This window comes from Colletotrichum acutatum, assembly GCF_030867785.1.
Source record: "Colletotrichum acutatum strain CBS 112980 chromosome Unknown BDZ83scaffold_5, whole genome shotgun sequence".
In the NCBI taxonomy this organism is placed as follows: domain Eukaryota; kingdom Fungi; phylum Ascomycota; class Sordariomycetes; order Glomerellales; family Glomerellaceae; genus Colletotrichum; species Colletotrichum acutatum.
Genome location: NW_026848999.1, coordinates 480,337 through 506,299, shown reverse-complemented (window position 1 = coordinate 506,299; position 25,963 = coordinate 480,337). Strand labels below are relative to the sequence as shown.

The 25,963-nt window shown below is 53.7% G+C and overlaps 7 protein-coding genes across 7 annotated transcripts; 3 read left to right on the top strand and 4 right to left on the bottom strand.

Annotated features, from left to right (window-relative positions):
- Positions 1–1,338: 1,338 nt before the first annotated feature.
- BDZ83DRAFT_341971 (monothiol glutaredoxin-5) lies at positions 1,339–2,856 on the bottom strand. The gene is made up of 2 exons (XM_060502461.1): positions 1,719–2,856; positions 1,339–1,656 (listed from the first exon to the last, which is right to left on the bottom strand). The coding sequence occupies exons 1-2, from the start codon at positions 2,415–2,417 to the stop codon at positions 1,579–1,581; spliced, it is 777 nt and encodes a 258-aa protein (XP_060370886.1). The 5' UTR covers positions 2,418–2,856; the 3' UTR covers positions 1,339–1,578.
- A 128-nt stretch (positions 2,857–2,984) lies between these two features.
- BDZ83DRAFT_600810 (uncharacterized protein) lies at positions 2,985–6,109 on the top strand. The gene is made up of 3 exons (XM_060507056.1): positions 2,985–3,569; positions 3,653–5,608; positions 5,665–6,109. Exons 1-3 carry the CDS (start codon positions 3,374–3,376, stop codon positions 5,787–5,789), a joined length of 2,277 nt encoding a protein of 758 aa, XP_060370885.1. The 5' UTR covers positions 2,985–3,373; the 3' UTR covers positions 5,790–6,109.
- A 734-nt stretch (positions 6,110–6,843) lies between these two features.
- Positions 6,844–7,770, bottom strand: BDZ83DRAFT_726239 (uncharacterized protein). Its single transcript, XM_060512754.1, has 2 exons — positions 7,215–7,770; positions 6,844–7,062 (listed from the first exon to the last, which is right to left on the bottom strand). The coding sequence occupies exons 1-2, from the start codon at positions 7,517–7,519 to the stop codon at positions 6,915–6,917; spliced, it is 453 nt and encodes a 150-aa protein (XP_060370884.1). The 5' UTR covers positions 7,520–7,770; the 3' UTR covers positions 6,844–6,914.
- Positions 7,771–11,223: 3,453 nt separating this feature from the next.
- BDZ83DRAFT_341850 (arrestin) lies at positions 11,224–14,044 on the bottom strand. Its single transcript, XM_060502460.1, has 2 exons — positions 13,282–14,044; positions 11,224–13,221 (listed from the first exon to the last, which is right to left on the bottom strand). The coding sequence occupies exons 1-2, from the start codon at positions 13,732–13,734 to the stop codon at positions 11,347–11,349; spliced, it is 2,328 nt and encodes a 775-aa protein (XP_060370883.1). The 5' UTR covers positions 13,735–14,044; the 3' UTR covers positions 11,224–11,346.
- A 2,958-nt stretch (positions 14,045–17,002) lies between these two features.
- On the bottom strand, positions 17,003–19,628 carry BDZ83DRAFT_600799 (cell division control protein). Its single transcript, XM_060507055.1, has 2 exons — positions 19,172–19,628; positions 17,003–19,119 (listed from the first exon to the last, which is right to left on the bottom strand). Exons 1-2 carry the CDS (start codon positions 19,218–19,220, stop codon positions 17,351–17,353), a joined length of 1,818 nt encoding a protein of 605 aa, XP_060370882.1. The 5' UTR covers positions 19,221–19,628; the 3' UTR covers positions 17,003–17,350.
- Positions 19,629–19,686: 58 nt separating this feature from the next.
- On the top strand, positions 19,687–22,611 carry BDZ83DRAFT_600795 (MOSC N-terminal beta barrel domain-containing protein). The gene is made up of 2 exons (XM_060507054.1): positions 19,687–20,128; positions 20,186–22,611. Exons 1-2 carry the CDS (start codon positions 20,053–20,055, stop codon positions 22,561–22,563), a joined length of 2,454 nt encoding a protein of 817 aa, XP_060370881.1. The 5' UTR covers positions 19,687–20,052; the 3' UTR covers positions 22,564–22,611.
- A 1,272-nt stretch (positions 22,612–23,883) lies between these two features.
- On the top strand, positions 23,884–25,467 carry BDZ83DRAFT_341749 (uncharacterized protein). Its single transcript, XM_060502459.1, has 4 exons — positions 23,884–24,018; positions 24,139–24,322; positions 24,381–24,779; positions 25,308–25,467. The coding sequence occupies exons 2-4, from the start codon at positions 24,260–24,262 to the stop codon at positions 25,365–25,367; spliced, it is 522 nt and encodes a 173-aa protein (XP_060370880.1). The 5' UTR covers positions 23,884–24,018; positions 24,139–24,259; the 3' UTR covers positions 25,368–25,467.
- The last annotated feature ends 496 nt before the right edge of the window (positions 25,468–25,963 follow it).

Below are 25,963 nucleotides of genomic sequence, written 5' to 3'. Positions count from 1 at the left end.
GGCTTTTTCTAAAGATGATGTTGACTGGGTGGGTTGTAGATATCTGTTCTCAGAGAAAATTGCAAAGGCAGGTACTAAGGTCCGACATTTAGTTCGATACTTGGCCTTATATGAGCACAATTGCTAGCTAATATGTGGAGAAGAGGGCTATACAAAGCACCAAGAGCCAATTGAGACCAGTATCTCAGAGATTTCGGACCAATTGGATGAAGCAATCAGATATCTTCCTTCTTCCCATTAAGGCACACAGACTACATATGAGGCCCGGAAGTAAAGGGTTAGAGGAACAACTCCTGTTGGCTCTTTCCTTCCCGCTGAGAAGGAATAGATTGACATATATCTAAAGTACATGAACCAAAAAGAGTTCACCCCCCCGGTGCTGGACTGGGGGCTACATCTCTGGCGCTCATGCTGGGATTCGAACTCGGGTACTTCGCTAAGCCTGTCGTCGAGTAGGCTGGTTGGCATTTTTAATTGTTGACCATAAACCACTCCACCACCCAGCCAGTTTGACCTGACCCGTCGACCTAGACGGGCGCCTCCTGGCTGGTGACGGGGATGGATTTGAGGGGGGGTATAAAGGCTTCCTCTCTGGATGGTACCTGTGTCACGTGTGGGTAGGCACCTCTTTCATCTGACCTCACAGTAAACAAGGCTGGCGAGGGAGGTGGCTGCGGAAATCCACTGAAGGTGAATCACCCACGGCCATCAAGGTGCCCAGCCTTGTATGGTGTCGTTGCTCAGCACGGGACCTAGGATAAGGTAGAGTGTAATGCTATCATGGCTCTTTGTGGATCGTATCTATGGGAGTAATGGGAACTGAAGTTAGCGATATTTGAATGATTATATTACCACCGTAATTGGCTCCTACCTTGATCCTCGACCAGGGGGTAAGACAAGCCTACCTGCTGCAACAGACAAAGATTATTCTGGGCCGCACCCTGTTCTGGGTGAAGACATGACTATGACGGTTGTATCGCGTATAGGAGTGAATACAGAGTAGTAAACAAAGTCTTTAACACAGGGAAATGAGGCGCTGTAATTAGAAGGTACATCACAAGGAATTATACTGTCCACCTTGAATGATTCCATTGTCATTGACGATTACGTAAAGACGAACGAGCCTTAACTAAGGTACCTGAAAGTATCCGTTTCGTTGAAATCGCCTCCGTATCTCATGTTCTCATGCCTTGAAATGCGTCAACTTTTGTATGCCGGGCCAGTGTCTTGCAGACGATGATTACTCTGACCATGCCGAATCTCTGAGCCCGGAGCCGCAGTATCTTAGATCAAAGATATTTTGATCGGTTTCCCAAGTGCCTCCTCCCAGTCATGTTTCTCAGATAGGGGACATCGTGGAGCCCTTAAAACGATGGCTGGCTGGCGGGTGATAGGATCATACCAAGGTCTGTACCGCCGCCCAATCCAAAAGCCAGATACGATTTGGAATTTGAGTGGCCAGGCGAGGATATAAGTCAAATGTGAATGGGTATGTAAAGACGACGAGAATCGTCACGTCTTACACGGTGAGAACCGGGCAGGCGTGAATATGCAGGATGTTGTTGATGACTAGACGGTTTAAGCAGCGGCCTCACCACTGGCCTTGATGCTGTAAGGGCCAAAGAATTCGGGATCGTTGGAGAGTTCCTCCTTGACCTAAGGAAGGGATAATGTTAGTATTTGTGAGTCGGCCACCGTGCTGAGACTTTTTGACTTACGATATCAAGACCACCAACCAGCTCGCCATCAACCCAGAGCTGAGGATAGGTTGGCCACTCAGCATACTCCTTCAGGCCCTGTCGTACCTCATCGTCTGCCAAGATGTTGAAGAAGCCGTACTTGACCGAGTGCTCTCTCAAGATGGCAACAAGCTGTCTTGAAAAGCCACACTGAGGCGAGCTAGGGGTGCCCTTCATGAAGAGCATGACTGGCGCAGCCTTGACAAGCTCCGCCAGGCGCTTGAACAACTCCTCCTTGGCCTTGGCCGGGTCGACAGGCTCGTCGACCTGCATCGCGCCGGGGCCATTCTCGACGCCCTGGTTGCCATTTACCGTGGCAGCGGCACCGGCGGGCTTCTTGGCGTGTGTCTCGATCGCGTTGCGGACCTTGACAGCGCTGCTACCGCTGACGGTCTCGAGGACTTGACCATTGCGCAGGAGAACGAGGAAGGGGACGGCGGTGACGTTGTATGTCTCGCTAATGTCGCTGAGCTCTTCGGCGTTTATGGAAACCCAGGATGTCTGCGGGGGGCTGGTGACGGGGTATTCGGAGGCAAGGGTCGAGAGGACGGTAGCCATCTGGGCGCATGGGGCGGCCCATGGTGCATGGAAGGAGATGATGTGGAGGGTGGAAGGCGGGGTGGAGGCAATGTGCTTCTCCCAGTCGGCAAGGCTGGTGATCTCCGTGATCGTCGACATTGTGCTTTTTTGGCGGATCGCGAACTCTTGGGATAGTTGGTCGTTGTAGGTGATGCGTCGAGGGTTACCGATTTCGGGGTCAATGGAAGAGAAGAGACCGCAAGAAGGGATCGCGTGGAGTCGTAAAGTCTTGTGGAACGCACTCGAGAGGAAGAACGGGCTTGGTCGGACGTTGAATCGCGGAATGACAAGTCCAACGGCTGATAAACCACGGGTCTCCGATACGTCGGGTGGAGGGGTATTATTTGGAGGGGCAAGTCGTGATTTTTCGGGGTGGCTGCGATTGTGTCGGGTATAGCGATCTCCGCGGGCAGGAGATGGGATTGCTGCATGGGTTGATGGCTGTAGGGAGGAAAGCCTCGAGTTGCGTCATCTGTCGCGATATTTACGTGGCATAATTACATATGTGAAGAATCCCACTCGGCGGGGACCACACGGGGGCATGCCCAAGCTGCCCCACTAGAGCAGCGCAGAGGCCCGAAGCGGAGAGCGAAAGCGGCAAGCACCTTCGGAGCACAGTGTGTCACTGTACTCCCCTCCCGTCCCCCCCTCCCAGGCTCCTAGTCACTGCCAGTCAGTTACTGCATAATTAGGTAGCTGCCCAGCCTGCCCCGCCTCGACACCTGGCCAGCGCTGAACAACGCTGAGCTGCGTAACCGACCGTCCGCGTATTGGATACTGGCGGGACCGTGCTTCACCTCCAAGTTCTAGTTCCACCTGTGCTGCGCCTCTCCAACTCTCGGCTGTCCACGACTTTCTGCAATAGAATAGAGGGCTGGTTTGCTACGTCAGCTTCTTGCCCGTCAGACATAGGCGACACTCCGACGGAGACCTTTACGACCAAACATCTTCCACCCTACTATTAGACCTCTTTCCCCTCTCACCAATCCCCCTCACCTACTGACGACTCAACGATCGACGACCACTGCTAGTCGAGCTTACTGCCCAAACTCGCAATGGCGTCACTCAATCTGTCCATCAACGGACCCTCGATCAAGAGCAGCTACCAGGGAGTCATCAACGGCCCGCCCCCAAACTCGAGCTCCCCAACATACGCTCAATGGGCCTTGTTCTCAGTTCAGGCTCCTTTGGCCAATGCTTTCCAGGACAGCGGCAACAAGGAGAGTGTGCTGAAGGTACAGAGCACTGGTGGTAAGTTCCCCCGCTCTTTCGCCCGAGCTCCCGACCCTCGCTCGGGGAAGACAATGCGCTGACATGTGTCCTTTCCCATGTAGACGGCGAGCTCTCCGAGCTCATCGAAGACTTCAATGAGGGCCGCATCCAGTTCGCTTTTGTCAAAGTCAAGGACCCCAACTCTGGCCTTCCCAAGCACGCCCTGATTGCTTGGTGCGGAGGCGGTGTCCCCGAGAGAACCAAGGGCTACTTCACCACCCATACCGCCGCCGTTTCCAAGATCCTCCACGGCTACCACGTCCAGATCACCGCTCGTTCAGACAGCGACCTCGAGCCGGAGAGCGTTATGCGCAAGATTGCCGATGCCTCCGGTGCCAAGTACTCAGCAGGCGGCTCCACGTCTTCCGCTGCCCCACCTCCGGTTGCTTCCAAGCCCGTCTTCACACCCACCACATCATCAAGCGGCGTCAACCCCATCGTCGCCGCGCGAAACCGCAAGCCCGCAGGCGTCGACGAGGATGGCTGGGGAGACGATGCGCCTCAGGTGACTCGCTCCCAGCTGGAGAAGGTCGAATCTGCGTACAAGCCCACCAAGGTCAACATGGCAGAGCTCACGAAGCAACGGCAAGAACCCTCCGGCTTCAACGGAAACGGTTCCCAAGACAGGCCTGATGTCGTGAAGGGCGCATACCAACCCGTTGGAAAGGTGGATATTGCTGCGATTCGCGCCGCAGCGAAGAACCAGCAGGACGACAGGCCTGCCCCGGTCAAGGGTGCGTACGAACCCATCGGCAAGGTCGACATTGCAGCTATTCGCGCCAAGGCACAGAAGCCCTCAGAGGCTGCGGCACAGGAGCCCGAGGAAGACGAGCGGCCCAAGTCGCTGGCCGAGCGAAGTGCCGCATTCAACCAGTCAGAACGCTTGACATCACTGCCGAAGCCCAAGGTCGCCAACAAATTTGGCGGTGCGGCAGCTTTCACCGGCACCAAGGCCCCCGCACCCGGTGGTCTTGGATTCGGCGCACCCTCCACCCCCGCGCCCCCACCGGTAGGTGCCGCAAGCCGTACATTTGCCGACCAAGGTGGCAAGACGCCAGCTCAGCTTTGGGCCGAGAAGAAGGGAAAGCAGGGCGGATCCGTATCCAACGTTGTCTCGCCTCCGGTCACTTCTCCGATTGGTGTTCAGTCGACCGGAGAGTGGAAGAGCGGCTACTCTGGAAAGTCCTGGGGACCCGTCAAGATGCCCGAGTACGGCAAGGGCTCTATCAGCCAGGAGAACACCGGCGAGGATGCCCAGCGAAGTGTCGAGACGCCTGCCTCTCCCAGTGGCGGCATTGGTGCCCTCAAGGAGCGCTTCACCGGTGGAGCGCCGCCCATTCCCCGCGAGCCCCAGCAGCAAGAATACGATGAGCCGTCTCCTCCTCCCCCGCCCAGCGGTTCCCGGCCTCCCCCGGCCGGTGGGTTCGCTCTGCCCGGTCTGCCTTCTAGGCCAGCCCCTGAAGAGGAAGAGGAGGAGGAGGAGCCCCAGTCTCCCATCAGAGTTGCGCAGCCCGTATCTCGCGGACCCCAGGTCGAGATGGAGGCGCCCGAGGAGAGGGAGCCTCCCCGCCCTATCCCTACTCAGCAAGAGCTGCCTAGGGAGGAGGACCTCCCGGAAGACAACGATGCCGGCCGTGGCGCTGCCGCAGCTGTCGCAGAGCAGCAATTTGGTCAGGAGCAGGTAGCGGCAGGCCAAGCAGACACTGGCGGCAAACGCGCCGTGATTCAATACGACTACGAGAAGGCGGAAGACAACGAGCTTGAGCTTCGCGAGGGCGAGTATGTCACAAACATCGAGATGGTGGACGAGGACTGGTGGATGGGAACCAACTCCCGCGGCGAGAGCGGCTTGTTCCCCAGCAACTACGTCGAGCTTGTCGAGGATGAGCCTGAACCGGCGCCGGCGGCACGAAGCTCCCCTCCTCCCGCACCGGCTCAAGCGGAGCCGGAACCGGCAGCTGCCGCTGACGGCCGAACAGCCACCGCGCAGTTCGACTACGAGGCTGCTGAGGACAATGGTAAGAGCGCACCCCCATGATCTTTTGACGTAACCATGCTAACTCTCTTTCTCTAGAACTTTCGTTCCCCGAGAATGCAACGATCAAGGACCTCGAGTTCCCTGACGAGGATTGGTGGTTCGGTTCCTACGGTGGCAAGCAGGGTCTCTTCCCTGCCAACTATGTCCAGCTGGACAACTAGGGATGAGTTGATGGATAGCGGTTAGAAAAAGTCTCCATGATGGCCAGCGATGAATCACGCCCTGGGCTTCCCGACCAAGAACAGTCTTGAGTTGTGAGGCGCTTAGCTGCGTTTGATAGGAATAAAAATATCGGTGTTATTATCCTAAATTTGTATGTCAAAAATTGCAAGAGCGTGATTTCGCCACTGCCATTCGTACGCTGAGTAAAGTAGATACACACTCAAGCCGTACACGATACTGTTGACTGAACGTTGGTGTGTCTGTCCATATAGCTTACCTCATGTCACGTTGGTCACAAGTTTCTTCAAGGCTCATGTTTAGTGAGGTATATATCTTCATTTTCCAAAAAAGACGACTACGAAAAGGAAGTCATTACGGCGCATGAACAATGCGCCCACCGACACAATAACTTCAACCAGATTTGACAGGTAGATGGAGAGAAGAAGAAAAATGCGCCATGAACGCCCGTGGGAAAAAGTAATCAACGAGGTCGCTGAACCCATCGTGAACCCGCCTCTCCCAAAGTTTCCCTTTTCCTCCAATCGATCCGTCCATATAACCATCCCAACTTCATTTCGTCGTCGTCGTAGGTTTCGTTTCTGCTGCAAGTCTGCTCGCCAGATTTGGCCGTGCGAGAGGTCGCATAAGTAAAGGCGTCGATTTCCATCAATTTCCTCCGCTTGCTTGGTTGCCGTTGTCGTCGTCAAGAAAAAGCTTGGGCGCCTGGAGTCGGTTTGTTGGGAGCCAATTACAGTTTTTTCTTCGAGGTAAGGCATTTGCCGTGATCCCGTCGGGTTCCCCACTTTCTTTGAACGGAAACCACAGACCGTACATTTGACACACCGAGGATGTCAGGTTTTCGCCGAATCCCTCAAGTGAAAAAAGAGAAAAATATCTCTCACTCAGCTCTCATTTTGTTGAGATGAGCTGAAGTGTGTGTGAGAGAAAGCTCTTCTCAATTCATTTAGCAAACGTCGAAACAGCACTCGCAACTAGAGGGTATCGTTAGCCACCGTATTTGATGATTGATAGTGAGATAAGGACAAAGAAAACTCACCATTCTGCGCAGCATTCGCACGTCTCGTCAATGACGCAGCAACAGCACAGGGCGGCGAGACAGGCCGTCAAGCAGTTTCCGCCGCCCTGCTTCTTCTGCCGGGGCGCCTGCATGGGAGGCTGTTGCTGGTACTGCATGGGCGGCTGGCCGCCTTGGGGGTAGTAGCCGCCCTGCTGCTGGTAGCCACCTTGAGGGGGACCGTAGGCCTGGTTGAGCTGTTAGTGATTGTTTGGGCATTTCGAATTCGTGATTGTGCGTAAGGTAGAGGTCCGGCGCATGTGATCGATGTGAGGCATTGGAATGCGTCAACAGTGAAGGATTGTCTGGGCGTGGGGAATAGGGAGGACGAGATGAGGTGAGTGCTTACAGCTTGGGGGTGCTGAGGGTAACCGCCTTGAGGAGGGCCATAGTTTTGGTTGTTGTAGTTGCCACCCTGGTTGTAGTAGTCGTTGCTGGCCATCTTGTATATATGTGTGTGTGTGCTGTTTTATGTGTTTTGATATGTGAAACAATGAAGCTATTCAGAGAGCCGACTGATGGGGAGAATCTGATGGGAAAGACAGGGAGAGAGGCGAACCGGTGGATAAGAGTGAGTGTGTGAGATGAAAGAATTCCGAGACGGCAGCGGTAGAAGAAGGGCGGAAACGTGTGTCGATAAAAAGGGCCCCCCATCTATCTGTACCTTATGGAGTAAGGCATGGTAATAAGGCAGTGAAAGAAGTGAGTGGCCCAGTGACAGGTTCGAGGAGATCCCTGCTCTGCATCGAAAGTGACGGGCTGGGCGATGCTGCCCGGTGGCTCCCCCTCCCCTCCCCCGTCCCACCTGGCAGTCGCAGTGGAGGTGGAAGGTAGGTACGACGCATCAGCCCAGTACTTTTCAGTCTAAGCATTTTAGTTTCCATAGGCACGTAGGCACGTAGGGTAGTGTACCTAGGTATCCCGTCGTCGGATGGGTACTTTGGTACCCTTACCCAGCTGCCACTCACTGCCAGCATGCAGATTGAGGTGCCCTGCGCGCCTCAGTGTGTAAAGGTAGTTTCTTTTTGCTGTGCTGAGGTCACAGGTGCGCCATTCGGAGAGAGCGATGAGCTGCGGGGCCGAGGAATCGAAGCTTTTTTTCTTCCCCAATCCCAATTCCCAAGACAGTGCCCCCCGAGACAGCTGCGCATGCCGTAAAGTAGCACTCCACTGGGACCCAATGAGCGAAAGAACCCCGATTGAACACCACCGCGGCACGTTTTCAGGCGGGGCGGGGACACGAAATACAATCGGCCAAGGCCCGATGAGCGCGATAGATTGAGGTACCCGCGAGTAATCCCGGACCCAACTAACCACTAGCTACGGGGCCCCCGTGTCCAATAATGGAACTTTGCAGTGCTTTGCACAGCACTCTTCCACAGTAAAGACTCGGTTCAGGCCTGGGATGGCTGAAGGTGATGACTGTTCCTTGCAGACCTGACCCAAAGCGCAGCGCAGCAGGCCACAGCCGACACCGCCAGCGCCCAGCCACAACTTGGGGAAAGGTGGATACCGCCTGATTGGCCGGATGCGTGTCCCCGGTGGCGGGATGGTGATGCGTCCTCTCTCCCGTCTCTTTCTGTCTTTTTTTTTTCTTTTTTTTTCTTTCTTTCCCGGTGCCATTGATGATGTTGCAAGCTTTTGAGGTCGATTTGTTCCCATGACCACACGGTCTTTTTTGAGGGAGCAGCTCGTAGGAGGTGGGCCATCAGTCATTACCTAACTTTACCGTGCCTTGCCTTAACCTACATACCTACCTTACCCAAATGCGGTCCGTCCCAACTTCTAGGCATAGCTTTCGCCTTGGGCGCGGTGCATAGATGGACCGTCACTCGGTATATGCCGCAGCATTGAACGCCATGATGACAGATTCTCTCTCTCCCCCCAACACAATTTGTATTCCGATGTTCGGTTCGTTGTGTGCTAACACGAATGAGGCACCTTGATTCGGGCCAGAGTTAGTCTAGGTGTCTAGGTAGGTCGTTAGGTCATTAGTTGCCGCCAAAGTGGTTAGGACAGCTGGACTCGTCTTCGCCCTTGACTGTCGCTGCTCCCACCTGCGAGATGCATCTCCGTGGGCGCTTGCCTCGCATGGGAGGAAAGAAAACGAGAGATTCGGGAAGAAAAAGAAGTGACGTTCTGGGAAAGGAGAGTCTCGCAACTTCCAAGGGTAGTCGCACACGAATGCAGTCATGCGACTGAGGCCTCCTTCCCTAGCGAGACATTTCCAACGTATTGCCTATGTCGCTCGTCCCGGCTGACCTGCCCTTCTCACGCGGACCGTAGAGACATTTCCTTCCTACTACTGCAGACTACCGGCAGGAATAGGTACTCGAATACCTAAGAAGACAGCCCAACATGAACAATACCTACGCAAGCACTGCAAGCTGACGGACCAGGAGCACCATAAATGACGTCCCAAATCCAAAACGTCAGGTGTCACTGTTTGAGGTTCTCTTCACATTGATGGGAACCTGCTAGAAAACCTCCACTTTGGTCAAAGCCATCGAGATGCCAGATGGATCCGGTACCCGCATGAACGTGCCGAACCCACCAGCCAACATTGGCGCGATTTTGGGTCCCTATCCCACTTCCGCAGCCGCGACCATCAGAACGAGAAGAGAACAGCACACTTTCTGCAGCTAAGCCTCTTTGCTTGCCGCTGCGTCTGCTGTCATCGTATCGTTCATATGCTGTGCAGGAGAATGGAAAACACGCACGAGACTCAGCCACCAAAGCATTCAGTGCTCCCACCATAGAGAACCATGCCGAGCATCCGCCATTTCTCTTCCCATTGGCCAAAGGTAAACCTCCCAAATCTTTGATACTCACGAACGGTTACCACAGACGCACACCAATCAATCAATCACATGAGCTGCCAGATCTTACCTTTGAACCAGCATTACTGGGTAAGTAGGTACCGGTAGGTTCACACGTTTTGGCTGCCACAGCCACCTATCAGACACGATGCCAGCAAAACCTTGGGCTCCAGCATTACCTACCACGCCTACCCAACTACCACAGCAGAAACGACCTGACAATCAATGCCAAGCAAAGGGGTCCAGCCGCCCGGGCGCGCCCCCTCGAAGGAACGGTACCGTACCGTTCCTACCGTTCGAACCGCCAAGCTTTGCGGCGACGGCAGTCTCGACGGGTTGGCGTCTCAAACTCTCCAGTGCCACCACCCCCCATTCCCGCTCCTTGGCTGGGCCTTGGTTCCCTTTGGAAACGCACTCCATACGGCCTGTCACCAACTACACCTCGACTTCCGTCAGCTTTTTTTTCTCTCGTCGGCGTTGGCGTTGGTTATTTAGCCTACTTGTCCGTAGCGTCATACTAGATGTCGAACCACATGTGGATGCCTACGTAACGCATATCCAGGTCACAAATTCCTAGGTAGATGGATAATTTGATTGCCTAGCGTAAGGTAAGAAGGCAGCAAGAGTTTGAAATGTTTGATCTCCAGAAATCTGCTCGCGCCGCCCTCGGGGCCGAAATGGTCATACCCGCCCCAACCTTCAGCGTGACATTCTCGTTCGCCCAGAGACTCCGTGAAAAAAGGAAATACCGGAAAATCCGCCAATGGCGGAACCGGGGGGGTATCGACAATCTGTAACAAAACAAAAGGGAAAGAGGACAAGACATGGGCAGCAGCGTTTGATCGCCAAAATCAAGCCTTCGACAAGCACTTTTTCCTCGTCGCAGCGGTGGATCACCCGTTCCCCCTTCTCGTGTTCCATGTAACAAGTTCCAACAAGCAAACACGCGTGAGGTCAGTAAGGTAGGCAACACAAAGCTACCTCAGCATACGGTATGCCTACCTTAGCTACCTAGCCACTCACCCGACCGTCCACTTCGTTCCCCCCCCCCCCTCCCCCACGACCCGGTGCTCCCTGAGGGCCTCGCCCCCTCCTTCCTATCCAACCCATCTCTTCTGTCTTGGCTCTCGAACTACCTCCCACAGTAACGAGAACAGAAGTTGAGATGGTTCGCAGCCAAGAGGTTGTGGGGGGGGGGGGCAGCCGCCCAAGGCTGTGTTGCTGTGGTGGTACCAAACACTCGGGACCAAAATTGATAATTTACATATGCAAACACTTCCTGCCAAGATGGGTGGCTGCCGAGTGCATCGCATGTCAAAATCGGCTCGCCGAGCGCCAAATCTGCATATGCCATGCAGCTGGGGCTGAACAAGCTTACATTCGCCAAGACTTTGGTTCTCGACTTTTGACCATCCATGCTAAACACGTATATGGGAGACACATGTGATATCACTTGTACTCAAGTTTGAACCTGAAAATATATGTCATATTGCTTGCTGTATTTTTCGCTCTCGAAATTTCGTTTCACACGTTCGTGTCTCTATAGGTACTTTGTAGATGACGCACTACGCAAATGCTCACAACAACCACACTTATTATACACTATTCAACCATTGTTCTTTCATGCCTCGTGCTCCAACTCGGCCCCTTTCCATTGTATCATCATCGCTCATACCTCGGCAGCGGTTCTGAGCCTGCTGCGTGGTGTTGGTGGCTGGACTGTCCAGTACCTGCTTCTGTGCTGTAACTGTACTGCTGGCCGTAGTCGTCCTCATCCGCTAATACCGGTGCCGACGGCTCGGCGACATCCGCTGGTGGTGCTGATGCCGACGCACTGGGTCCCGCGTCGTAGTCGTCTGGGAATTCTGGCGGCGCGCTGGCTTCGACCATGAGCCGTTGCCGCTCGAGCTCCTGTTTGTCTTCCGTCCGCGCTTCTTGGTGTGTCGAAATGTCATTCAGCGTTGGCGCAGATGGCTCTTCCTCCACCCCATTCGCTCCACGATGATGTGATTGCGGTTCGGGCTCAGGTTCGTCCTCGGCGTCGTAGATATTCGGCTCTGGTGCCGATGCCCCTGACGGACCCGCTTCTGACATCTGGGGCGGTCGGCTCGGTAATAGTCTCTCCTCTTGACGCCGTGCTCGCTCTTTCTCCGTCATGCTACCTTCGTCCGGAACTTGTGGGGGAGGTACGTAAGCTGGTGCTTGCATCTCCTCTGGAGGACTCGTGGGGTGTATCGTGATCGTAGGCTGCCGGCTGAGAGGAGCTGGCATCTCAGGAGGCTGCGGCCAGTAGCTCTCACCGTCGTCCGCGTGATTGTCGTCGATTGGCCAGGGGCTAGAAACCTCTTCCCTGCTGAGCGACCCTTCTCGCATTTGGTATGTTCGTAACGTATTACTCCGCCCACGCAACCTCGAGCTATCCGTGGAACCTAGAATGACTTCAAAAACGACCGAGATGACTCCTTTTTCGCGTCGTAACCGATCCGTGTCTATCACATTTCCTCCCCACGAGTTGAGCGCCGCGTTGTTGCCATCGGTGGCCCCTGACCCGGGTGCAAACTGAGCTACCCTAGACTGGCCTCCACCTTGAAGTTGGCTCGCGAGCCTGCCACCCAAATCAACCAGAACCTCTACTTGGTACTTGAAACTGACCATGTCCCCGGGCACACCTTTGATGGTCGGGAAAACATCTTCGGGCACCTTGAGCGATGCCGTCACCGTCGTTTCCAAAGTGACCGGATCGATGATGAGTGGAGCAACAGACTGGGATAAATCTTTCCGGAAGACGCTCAGTGACGAAGTCGAGGTCAGTGATAGGCCGCCCAACCCGGTCCGTGATCGCGGGTAGTAGTCTTCTTTCGCCAGCTTGCGGGTTTCTTCTTTCGACATGATATCGGCGAACATGGAGGCAGGCGGTGCCGTGTCAACCCTGCCTTGCCTGTACATGGTGACAATAACACCATGCATGCTCTTTATCCGTTTAATATGCTGCACCGAGACCTTGACTGACACTGTATCGCCTGGCAACGCGCCGCCCTTTAGCATCTCAATCGTTGCCGTGATCGTCTTTTCGTCGACAGCTTGCATTTTGGAATTTGTCAGCGAGCTGCTGGCCAGCTGAGGCTCAGCTCTTGCTAGACTAATACCCGTGCTTGAGCTGACGGTACTATCACCACTGACTTCGCTCTGAATATCCGTATGCGTTGGGCTTCGAGGGTATTCGAGCGGATCGTGAGGGTGATCTTCTGTTGGCGCTGGTGACTCTACCGTACGCTCGGCATCATGTGGCTCGACATCTGACCCTTGCTCCGTAGTTTCCACTGTGGCTGGATTCTTTTCGTTGCCAGCGGTCCGTTTTCGTCTTGATTTCTTGGAGATGGGCTCGAGATAGATGGTTCGGGGGCGTGGCGGCGCGAGGGACCCAATGTCTATTTGCTCAACCAACTGAATTTTTCGGTCGCAGGAAGATGTCGGAGATATCGAAGTCGGACGCGTCAGAGTTGCTGTTATCATGTAGGAAATCGTGCCTCGTTCAAACTAAACGCACGCGCGTTAGCAAGTATGCCTCGTCACGTTAGTCGCGGAATCCGAACGTACATCAATGCTACTAGGTAAGCCCTTTTCGGGGAACACTAAATCAAACTTGAATTCGTATTTTCCGGCCTCCAACCTGCCCTCACCACTGAGCACCTGCTCGTCCTGAAAGAGCGATGCATAGCCGTTGCCATGGTACTGTGCCGAGGAGCGTCCGGACAAGGCGGGTTTCGCGACGGGAGGCTCGCTGACGGCTGGGCCCTTGTGCACGCGAACGTAGCCATGCAGGGCAACAGTAAGGTGGGTTATGCGGATGGGTTTGACTACGGTCAGGACTACAGCGCCATAGACGTGGTCGCCAGCCGAGTACTGGCGGTGGGGGTCGTCGGGGCGGACGTGGAAGTCGGCGAGGTTACGCGAACGCGATCGGCTGGGCAGAGCGAAACGAGAGAAGAATGAGCGAGCGGACGAGGTTGTTTCTTCGACGGAGCCGTTGGAATGCGAATATGCGCCCATGTATGCAACGACTTGTGGGCCGGGCCTTTGGCGGTGTCGTGAAGTTGTGGGAGTCGTCGGTGGTGGTAGAGGTGATAGTCGTGGCGGGTGGTGACGAGAACGATGATGTCGGCGACGGCGGTGGAGGAGTTGGCTGGGCGGAGAGGGTGGAAAGGCTCAGGCTCAGGCTTAGGTTCAGGCTCGGGGTGGAGATGGGGAAGGGGGCGCAGCAAAGGCGACTTGAGTTGGAGCCTCGACGTCGACATGCAATGAGGGGATTCGCACAGCGACGCCTTGGTGGCTTACAGCTTTAGGCGGGGGGTTTAGTCGAGACTCGACGGTGTTGTTGGAGGTCCCAGTGGGTTTGTCTTGGCTGGAGAACGGGAAACGGTAGGTCGGGCGGGCGGGTTCAGGACCAACTCCACGAGGTCTCGGTGTGTCGGGACGGTCAAGGGACCTGTGCTCTGGTCGTCTGGAGCACCTAGGTGTACGGATACGGAGGACTGCGTAGGGAGTATGGGCCTTGGGGGTGGTTTAGGCGGGCGTGGGCGTGGCGGGCTGGCGGGCTGGTTGGGAGGGGGAATTGATTTGATGATGGAATAGCTAGCAGACAGGCTGGGATCTGAGAGATGCTGGCAGCGGATGTTCTTGGTTGCATATGCCAAGAGCGAAGAGGGAGCCTTGCCAAGAAAGCTTCGCTTTTTCTGGAAATCTCGAGGGTTCACAGTCTCAGATTGCCCGTGGGTGCCGGGGGTTCAGGAGAAAAACAACCTGAGGCAGGAGAAACTTGGGGCGACGGGGTCGGGGCCACGTAGTGTGTATTACTGTACAGATGGTGCGCCGGATGTAGATTGCGCGGACGCGGACTTTGATTTCCCAAACAGCCAGACGCTGGATGGACAGTAGTACTGTGGTACTGCGGTACGGAGTAGGCTGTGACGAGCAATCGGGAGAGACGCCGGCCAAACTAGTCGACGGAGGGGAGGGGGGAGAATAAGTGGACGGACGGACTTTTTGGTTTTGGAGGCAGCCTGTCCTATTGACTATTGTATTGTGAGTGGGAGAGAGAGTATCCGTAGGTATCAGATTCGTACTGAACTATTGGAACGGAGTACGAAGTATCAGAAGTAGGTACTTTGTCTGGAAAAAGAGAGAAAGAGACAGGATCCATCGGCCGACATTAACACCCGCACAAGCGACACCCCGATCCTATGAAGCGGAAGGGCGGCAAGGAAAGGACGGGGAGGGGGACCACTCGTTTTGGGCAGCAGCAGGACATGAACTGGCTGGATTGGACTGTGGGCTGTCTTGATCTCCATTCGGTGAATGAACAGGCCAAGGAAGCAGCCTCAACTTCTCAAGCAGGGTTAGGAGGGAACGGAAGCGGATGGGGACGAGAGAGAGTCAGGACCTGACGCTGCGGGCTGCGGCATCTCACGGTACGGCGGTACGGAGGTACGGGAGTACATCCCCCGGTGCTCCTGCCCTGTCTGCCCCCTGCCCAGAACGTCCCTTCCTTCCAAAGTCCCCCCTTCCCTTCCCGTCTGCTGCTCAGCTCAGCTCAGATTGGAAAGTGCCCTTTCCAATCCTTGTTTTCCAAATCTTCCATGTCTATGGATGGAGTAATTGGCAAGGTACTAATTATGCCCTTGAGCGCGCTTGGTGTTGGTGGCCGTCCTGTACCTTACCTTGTAACGTGTAGTCGCTCGCCTCGCTACTAGGAAGCTACTGCCTGACTAAGGATTCAGAAATCGAGACTCCCGTCGGAAACACGCACTTGCCAACGCGGCCCCAAAAGTCGAGCCACGGGAATGTGGGGAGTTTTGGGACGCCAGAGTCACAACAACACGCGGCTTAGCCGAATGCTTCAACTTCAACCAACTATCTGCCCGTGCCTGGTTCCAACTTCCGAGACGATAATGATTGAATGGGGGAGGAGTGGGATCGGCAATCATGAAAGAAAAAGACAGAAAGAGAGAAAGAGCAGGAGAGACGACCACCGAGACATGCCACTCTAGCTGGCGCCGCCCGAGACACCTTCCCGAATCTTGCCATTCGACAGTTCAAAATCTCTCGAGATGCCCCGTGCCCTTGTTATTGTTGCTTCTCCTCCTCCTGCTGCTGCTGGCTCCTGCTGTGTCTGGGCTGGCGCCTTATCCGAACCCTGTCTTCTGTGCCTGAGGTGATCCAATCTTGTTGGCCCTCTTGCAGCATCGCTTGCCCGTTTCTGCGAGTCGGCGACCACACTGTCCACCCACAACACACACCTCTCGCAGATCCAACCTGTAGGCTGCCCGAAGGGTGGTATCCGTCACTGCCTTTTGGATGCCGACAGCCGACGGGAGACCCTTTCCTGCGAACAGAGGAGGATTGATAACTAATGTCTGCCTGCCTCTGTCTGCATCACTATGAGATCCCAACCGATCAGTCAGCCAATGGCTCAACCCATTCGGCCAAAGGGTGGTGCAATTTTTGACAGATAAACACACGGATGTGAGGATGTGAAGCATTTCGTCCCAGCCCACTCAGGATTCAGGAACAACAAATGTAAAAATAGCGGAACCCGTAAGACGTACGGATAACATCCCATACCAACCTTTGACAACCCCGTTTCCCGAAATCCAACCCCCTGTTTTGCCAAAAATTGCTGTATACGGATACGCCTTCGAGACATAAACCATGCCTCCTCTTTCCACTTCCTCAGACCTTAAGCATGGTCTCAATGGGGAGAGAGGGAGAGGAAACAATACAGAAACCCGCTAGCTTACCTCAGTCTGAGAAGTAAAAAAACCACAACTGTGTGATTCGGCAGCGCTCCATCCTCTGTGCTCCTCTATCTTCCCCCCTGGGATCTAGGTACCCTCGTCGATATTGACATCGGGAAATAGACGCAGGCCAAGACCAACAGCCCAAGATAAGCCTTGAGGTATTGCTGCGTTGAGTGGGATGAGAGCCTCCTCCACTATAGTAGAGTCGTAGACCTGGGCAGAATTCGCCTTTCTTGGCGGTTACACCGTTTCTTTGAAGGCTACGGATCTCCGCCCGATCTGGGACTGCGACGTGGAACCTTTCTTGGCTGGCGGGAAAGAAACAGTTCTGGGCTGACTTGTCAGCAACATACTGTGTATGTAAATAAACGCCGGCGCCTCAAATCAATACCAGTGAAGCGCTGGGAGCACGGCCGTCCGTCTGACCCTTCGACCGCAGCTCCTCATCCTCGTTTCGCCTCATCGTCGCTCACTTCACATTTGGGCGTGCGCCGGACACAAGTGACTCGGGTGATATTTGCCTGCTTCGACAAGCCTTGTTTCGTTTTAACCGTCTGGTATCATGCTATTAATGTCTCGTCTCTCTATTTCTTTTGCACCCCATCGATGCTCTCTGTTCGAGCATATACCATGTTGATGCCCTGGGCTCAGCCTCATGATCCCCAGTCCCTTATTTCCCCAAACTCTCAAGTGACGTCTCGATCAAGATCCAGACAACCTATTCTTTTGACATCCATTGCCCTGCCGATCCATTGATCCGCAACAAATTCCCCCAAAACGCCACGTGCCATGCCTTTCCGGACTCCGATACCATGCAAAATGCCCAATGATCCCGAGTACTTCTACACTTTTATGCTATGCTGTAATGATCAATCCAATGCTTCGCCGCTGAGAATGCTCGACAAAATACCCGCTCCGACACCCTCGGCAATGTTCTCCATCTCTTTCTCGCCAACGCAGCTGGCCACTCGCTTGTCCTCTCCGGTCGGAAGCGCCGCCTTGCGGCCTCTCTTACTGGGTGTCTGTGTCATCACGAGACCACCTGTCTTTCCGTCAACAGGGTTGACCAAACCCAGTGTCTCCAAACTTCCGATGACCTCTCGAAACTCTGAGCTTGACAGCGGGTGCAAAACCGAGTCTCTAGTGCAAAGAATAGAATACGTCTCGTACAGAGTTTTGACTGTGGGTGCCATCGTTTGTGACTTGGTGGGGGTAGACGGGCCAGTGGTCATCCTCAGCGCTCGGTTGCGCTTCTCGAGGGCCACCAATGAGCAGAGCGCCGCCTTCTGTTGAAGGTTGAGTGCTTTCAGCCTCTGATTGGTTCCGTTGCTGAAGGCCGCCTGCGTAACTTGGTTCAAATGCTTGAGGAGCACTCGGGGTGCACTCTCGGCTGTCAGCGACTTGAGGGATGTTGCAGCGACGTGTGAGACGCTCCTCGAGGACCCGCTGGAGCCGGCCATATTCGCATTTTCGCCGAGAGGCTTCCGGGACGGTGTCATCTGCAGAACCTTTTCTCTTGCTTCGTTCTCGTGTTGCCGTCTGGTCTCTGACTCGACCACGTCCAGTGCTCTTCGGCAGATTTCGAAAGCCTTGCGCAAATCCCCGGTCTGACTCGAAACCTTGCGCGAGCAGAGCTCAATCGCCGCAGGATGGAAAAAGGGAAGCGTCTTGTTGCTGCTGTCGGTCGGCAACAACGTCATCAGGCGAGTGCTGATAATGCTTTTGATTTGCGCAGCTGAGTATGGGTGGAAGGGAAGAAGATTCGGCTTGAGGTTTTTGGATTTCAGACGCGGCAGAAATCGGTCGGTCAGGTCAAGGGCGTTCGCAATTCCAATAAGTACCAGTCGCGAAGGCTGCTGCAGAGACCATTCGAACAAGCGATACAGACTTTCCAACCCCATTGTCAGAATGTGGTCGATTTCATCCAAGACGAGCAAGTAGACAGGTGAGCCCTTCTTCTTCGTCACAAAAATCTTTTGCAATTCCTCCATCGCCAATGCTTCCGGCAGATCGCTTTCGTGTCCAAGAAGCTCTAACAAGGTATTGTAGAGGTCCTTTGACGACTTAACACTCATGCAGTTGACATATGCTTGACGCACAACGGTCGGTTCTGTGGACTTCTCCGTAATCTCCTTGACCATTGCGCTTTTCCCAGTTCCAGGGGGGCCGCTGACATAGAGGCATCCGTTGGGGGTTGTGGAGGAGCAGCGTTGAACGAATTGCGTCAATTGCTCTCGTTCTTTCTCGCGTCCAACAAGCTCGCCTGGGTCGGCACCCCGAGCAAAGAGTTGCCGGGCAGAATGGTAGACGGTTTGGAGAGAACCGGGAGTTAGGGGAGATTGGGGCGTCAGCCTCTGGAAAAGCTTGCCAGCAGACTTGACGACCTGGCGAGGGGTCGAGGGAGAGTTCGCGAAGACATCACGGTGTCTTGGGGTCTGAGGCGTGATTGGGATCGACTTCAAGAAGCTTTGGGAAGGGGAACGTCTGAGCTTCTTCGCAGCCGGCTCAACGTAGGTGTCGTCGAGATCGTTGTCGACATCTGGCGTGGTGGCAGTTACTTCGGGATCCGCGTTCTCGTCGTTCTCTGAAGCAGCTCGGGTCCGCCGTCTGGTACGCTTGGCAGGAAGGTCGACCAAGTCTGGGCTGTCTGTGAGAAAGTGCATTTGGGTTATAGGAGTGATAATGCCTACCTTGGTCCTGGACAGACCTAGTCCGCTTGCCGAGTGAGGCACGAGACATTGTTGCTGGGTATTATGATTATAGTAAAGAGGCAATCGTGACTGACAATTCTAAAGTAGACAACGCAGGAAAGCTTGTTCAAGGTACCAACAAATGTGAGGTAGGAAATATCGAGGTGTGGGAAGTTGGAGCTGTAAGTGGAACTGCAGAGTCTTAATTAAGTGGTAGGCGCGCGCCAGCACGATGACCGGGGAACGACGCGATACTAGGGTCGCGGAACGCGCTTTCTCGCGATTCAATTAAACACGGCTCGGTAGAGTGCTTTGATCCGTGCGTACGCGACCGAGAAAGATGGGGTCTTGTGTTCGTGCCTTCGTGCCTTCCCCTCCCCTGCTTCCTGGCTCGTGCGCAACGGTACCTTACATAATGCAATTGGGACACGGTTGGTTTCACAGTGTTGGCTCATATCGCCTACGACCGCACTGTCTACCCCTGTTTCCCCACGACGGCCACAGACGGCTTGTGGCAATCGACGACCGACCTATTGGGGCGGCGGAGGTGCCCGGCATTCTAGCATGAACGGCGGACAAAGCCGCCATCCCACGATACCTGTCTTGGCTCATGGCAATCTTCTATTTCCTCGCAAATGTGTTTTGATTCTCTCCCATAATGACACACAGACAATCACTGATTTCATACACACATTCACTCGGACATGCATGGACGGGCACTTTGTCTCACCTAATCCGGCGCATTCGTTAGACAGAGGGGTCACTAACGTTCCCAACGTTGCTGTTTACCTACTTCCATACCCCTCACTAACAACCCTGACTACCAACTCATATTGTGCCTTTTACCACCTGTGGTATTTGCGGAAACACTTTTCGCCATCATGGTCGACGGGGATATGGGAAGCTATAACTCCCGGGTGGATGAGTTCAGGGACAGGGAGTACCCCATGATCAAAGGTCCATTGGTCCATCAACTACAGTTATTATATCTCAACTTACTAACCAACAACACAGATTCTATATATCTCGACCATGCCGGAACAACGCTATATGCCAAGTCCCTGGTTGACAGATTCTCTGCAGAGTTGACGTCAAACTTATTGGGCAACCCCCACTCCGCTTCGCCTTCTTCTCAGTATAGCACTTCTCGCATTGAAGACATTCGCCTCAGACTTCTCCTTTTTTTCAGCGCTGACCCTGAGGAATTTGACTTGGTCTTCGTTTCCAATACCACAGCTGGGATCAAACTTGTTTCCGACGCCTTCCGAGCCTCACCAGAGGGCTTTTCTTACGTATACCACCAAGCTTGCCACACAAGTATAATAGGGGTTCGCGAAGAGGCGCGCGATAGCAGATGCGTTACGGATGGCGATGTGAGACGTTGGATCGATGGGCAATCCCCTCTGAATGATTCGGAAGCATCGAACTCGCCCACGCTATTTTCATATACGGCCCAGGCTCACATGGATGGGCGGCGTTACCCGTTAACGTGGCCATCTCTACTGCGAGAATCGCCTGCCACCTCACACCGGCAATTTTATACTCTATTGGACGCAGCCTCACTAGTGGCCACTTCCCCTCTAGATCTCAGTAACTCGGAGACGGCACCCGATTTCACGGTTCTGAGTCTTTACAAAATCTTTGGCTTTCCAGATCTTGGTGCTTTGATTGTTAGAAGGCAGGCCGAGCCAATTTTCAACCAAAGGCGCTATTTCGGGGGCGGCACTGTTGACATGGTTGTTTGCGGAAAAGAAAGATGGCATGCCCCAAAATCGACGTTCCTTCATGAGAGGTTAGAGGATGGCACTCTTCCATTCCATAACATCATTGGACTTGATGCTGCTCTAGATATCCACACAGAGCTCTTCGGAAGTATGAGTTGCGTGGCATCGCACACAGCATTCCTCAGAAACCGACTATACGATGGACTTGCCAGCCTCAAACATGGAAATGGGTTGCCCGTTTGCACCATTTACTCAGAACGGCGCAGCGATGTCGATGGCTCAGTAGGAAGCGGGCCACTCATTTCCTTCAATATTCGCGACGCTACCGGAGCCTGGGTCAGTCTATACGAGCTTGAAAAATTGGCCACGTTGAAGAACTTACATATTCGAACCGGCGGCGTCTGCAGTCCTGGAGGCATCGCTTCAGCACTCGGCCTCAGCCCATGGGAGATGAGAAAGAATTTCTCGGCTGGGTTTCGCTGCGGCACTGACCAAGATGTCATCGCTGGAAAGCCGACTGGCGTCATTCGAGCAAGTCTTGGTGCGATGAGCACTATTTCCGACGTTGACTTCTTAATCGACTTTATCGACGAATTTTATCGAGAAGAGGTGTCAATTGATGACTGTCACGCCGAAAACCAAACTTCGTTGATAGGGTTCCAAGTCCAGGGCATCAGCGTCTATCCGATCAAGAGCTGTGGTGGCTTTTCTGTTCCGCTCGGTATGGACTGGGAAGTCATGCCCGAAGGTCTGGCTTGGGATAGAGAGTGGTGTCTTGTTCACCAAGGATCAGGACAAGCACTGAGCCAGAAGAGGTATCCCAAGATGGCCCTCATCAAACCCACTCTTGACTTCGACGGCGGCGTGCTGCGTGTAGCGTACAGAGGGAGGAAACCCTCTCACCTACCCGACGAGATCTCAGTTCCCCTATCTGCGGATCCCACTTACTTCGAAACGAATGGCTGCCCTCGTGAGAGGTCCTCAAGGGTATGCGGCGACAAAATTATGACGCAAGTGTATGCCTCCGATCACGTCAACAGCTTCTTCAGTGATATTCTCGGTGTGCCGTGCGCATTGGCACGATTTCCAGCGGGCGGACAGGGACCAAGTATGCGCCACTCAAAAGCCAAAGTGCAAAAACATCAGCACCCTCAAGTTTGGGTTCCAATGGGGAGTTTTGGAGCATCTCCAGAGTTGCCTTCCCCACCGGACTCGGACTCTGAGCAATCACCAGCAAAGATTTTACTTTCCAATGAGAGCCCAATACTCCTGGTGAACACATCAAGTTTGCGCGCCCTCAACGACGAAATTCAGGCGACTGGCGGGGAAGCAGTCCCCTCCGAAGCATTTCGAGGCAACATATTGGTCGGGCCAACTCAGGATTCTGACCATCTCCCATGGGCAGAGGATGGATGGAGAAAACTCACAATCGGTGGTGAGGATTTCACTATGCTGGGATCCTGCCGCAGATGCCAGATGGTATGCGTCGACCAGGAGAGCGGCGAAAGGCACCAGGAACCTTTCGTGACGCTGACCAAGGTTAGAAGGTTCGATGGCAAAGTGTATTTTGGCACGCACATGAGCCATGATTCCACTACGGCACTGCTCAGAGAAGGAACGCGCCGTCCAGTGATACGAGTTGGCGACATGGTCAGCGTAGGAGCATGATGTAGAGTACTTCAGGAAGGCTTGGCTGGCATTGGTCAAGACAAACGGCATTTGCCAGTATAGGTCCTTAATGGTTTACAGACGTCACAGCGGCTGCTCCGTTCCAATAAGCCATGGTTGCCCTCTCACCCTGTCTGTGAAGTTCACCTGTCCAAAGCAACAAGATTCGGTGATTGCTTCCAAAAGAAAGAAAAGGACCTGTTGTAACCAATCAGATCCAACTGCTGAAATAGAATCTCACTTTCTTCATTCTATGGAAGTCAGGGCTGGTTTCTCGTACACAAAACTCGTCAGGTATCAGGTGTTACCAACGAAGAAAAAAAGCCCACGATTAAGGTGAGCGTTTCGCCCACCTCAAATATTACACTTGTGCTTACCTAACCTAATAGTACCTCACCTTTACGAATAGGTACAGTGCGTGCTTTCTTGACTAAAAGTGACTTAGATAAGGTACCTTGCCTTAACAGCGCCCGTGCACTACCTATTCCGTCCCCGGAAAATGTCGCGTCCTGCAGCTGCAGCTTCGAGTCTATCACGTCTGCTTCCCGAGAAAGCAGGCTGTCTCGTTCCCTCGATATGTATTCTTACCGTGAGAGCGTTTTTCAAACCTTCTTGATCAATAACTCGTATTTTTCCAGCATATCGCAGCAACTGAGGGAAACGCGCCCGCTTTCTGGCTTCCTAAGGTTAATTTACCACGCCTGACGCGCGACAGGTCGAGTGCCCTGGCCCATTAAGGTAGTTTCCACCACCCCCTCCACACGTCCCTACAAATACCCCCACCCCTCGCCCTCTCTTCTCCCTCTTCAGTCTTCTCTCAACTCCACATCTTCCACCTCGATCTCCCGACGCCGTCAAGTCAAAGAGGCAACCAACAATCTCCTCGCACTATGGATGGTTGAGCGAATTTTACGTGTTGCGCCTCTGAGCCAACAATTTTCTTTTTTTTTTAATCTCCCCTCCATGATACTTGGTTTCATTTGCAAGCTCGTTGATCCTGCTCTCCCGCCTGGAAGAATTTCGACTCGACAGCTCAGTCTGCGATGACATGCTCCCACGATGACGACCAGACTGTTGCCTGTCGTGGCCAGTCGCAACATGAGGTGCTGCGGTAATCTTGAGTCATTGCTCAAGGGACGCTGTCGCAGCCTTGTTCTACTAGTTGAGCTTTGCCTAACAGCAACAGTCCCAACTCCCAGACATGCTATTGGCCGACAGAGCAAGCGAACGCCTACATGAGCTGCCCTTCCTCTACCCTCACGAATTGATATACCCCCCTGGTTCCGTGCTATACGTACTGATTCGGAGTCTTGGACGTGCACACAGTTCCAGGCTGGCGTCCAGCCTGAGACATCCGATCGGCCTCGCCGGTCTTTATTACCGTCACTTTGTCCTGGGCAGGACGTAAAAAGGCCTTGGAGTTGCATCATGGCAACGAATGAACGACATAGAGAGGCAAATGCAGCCCATGTGTTGAGGTTACGTTTATGATGCTCGTTATGGAGTCACATGTGGTATGTCCTGAAAACTTTGTATGGCCTTAGCAAGACACCTCCCCTGACTAACTTACTTTAGCAACGATCTCTAGATTTGCGACGTTCCCAAGGCTGGGCAACCAAGACGTACGACACCATCTCCTTTCTTCAGCAATTAGACCTCGACATACTCTACCTAATTCTGATGACCCGCCACGTTAATGACATGTTTGTCTGGGACTTTGGCATTCTTGGTTCTTTTCTCTTGCCAAACGGTATGGATAGTAAGAATTTTGCCCCTTGCTTGACGTGCCTTGACCGCACCGCTAACTTGAGCTCCAGGACATTGGATCGGAAAAGGATGGCGCCCTGATCATGATTTGTCCTGGGCAGGACTTTAAAAGGCCCCGATCCTCTGCGTTAAGGATCGGCACGGGTGGGTTTGCAGCTGCAGTTCGGGAACGATGTCTCCCTCTGCGAGCAGGAAAGGTTATCCTGGCAACCCGATTACGCCATTTGGCGCACGAAAATGTCCAGATTACGCTCAGATCCTCGGATTATCGGATCATGAGCGTTGGACGGGTTGGGCGGCTCCGGCCCCCGAAAACGGCCGATTTGGCCCCGGTCTCCGGGTTTCCGGACCGGCTTCCAGGTCCGCTGAAGGCAACCTGGTTGAAACGACGATCGAGATCGACAGTCACGTCAGTATTTCTTGTCACAATCGCCCTCTGGGCATATACAGTGTTTAAAATTCGCGTTATGCGGAAATATCGAGATTTAGCACGTACTCACGTACTGTGTTTGGTGCTCTTCAGCTGCGAAGCTCATGAGCCCGACCCACCGTTGCAGCTTGTGGGCGACTGATGGAAAAGATTGAGCAACACAACCGCTGTCGGAATTCTGACAGACGGGGGTACGCAGGCTGTTATATTGGTTAAACAGTTTGCCTATCCAGTGCCTACAGACGGGGTCCTTTCTGAAGGAGATAAGCGCGATAGTAAGAGCGACATGCCGAGATCGTCACATCAACTCTCACGATTTCTCGCGGCAGAGGCTACTTTGCTCCGGAGCCAGCATCTCGGACTAGGCCGAGGAGGATCTACCCCACGACACACGCCACCACCCATTTGGGTGCCGATACGTGGGGGCAACGTTTGTATTGGGGGCCCGAAAGGGCTCATGAGTTTGGGCTGGTCGCGTCTCTTTGATGTGGTCACATTTGTGGCCATAGAGAAAAGCTCGCGTCTCGATCAACAGTTTTGGGGTTCTGCGGTGGGACCACGTGACAATGGGAAGCAACAGGTGGGGTATTCTGGCTTCAAGCCATGAGAATGCAAGCCTGGCAATGGTTCCCGACCTTCGAGGTTGGTTAAACCTTTGACGACATTGGGGGACAGCAGGTGGGGGATTACTGTTCAGAGTGGGATGGCTTTTGATTCCCTATGATATAGTCCCGGCAGTCGTAATTCAGATCTGACATTTGTCCCCAAATACGTTCCCACGTGGACCTCGTTGCTGTGCTACATAGTATGTTTTCACTGAATGACATGCCGGCTTTGGGGTGCCGTGATGGTTCTAGCATCAACGGACGTAGGTATAATGGGTTGTTTTTTGGTTACTGCGAAAACGTGCTCAATCAATTGCTGAACGATCAGTCGCCTACAAATAAATTGCGACCAATTGACTGGCGCAACTACCTAACTTTACTCCCAGAGCGAATTGTAAGCCAATTCTGAACGTGATAACAAAAATCACTATTGTAAAACTCACAATGTCCAGTTCTTTTCGTAAAAAAGAATTGAAGGTTACTATCCCCCGTTAGGATACTTGTATGCTTCACAGCTTCAAGTTGTGGCGCCGGTCATCAAAGTTTTTGAGATAATCGTCTCAGTCCCTGCAAAGAAGGGGTGGTATTCCATATCTTG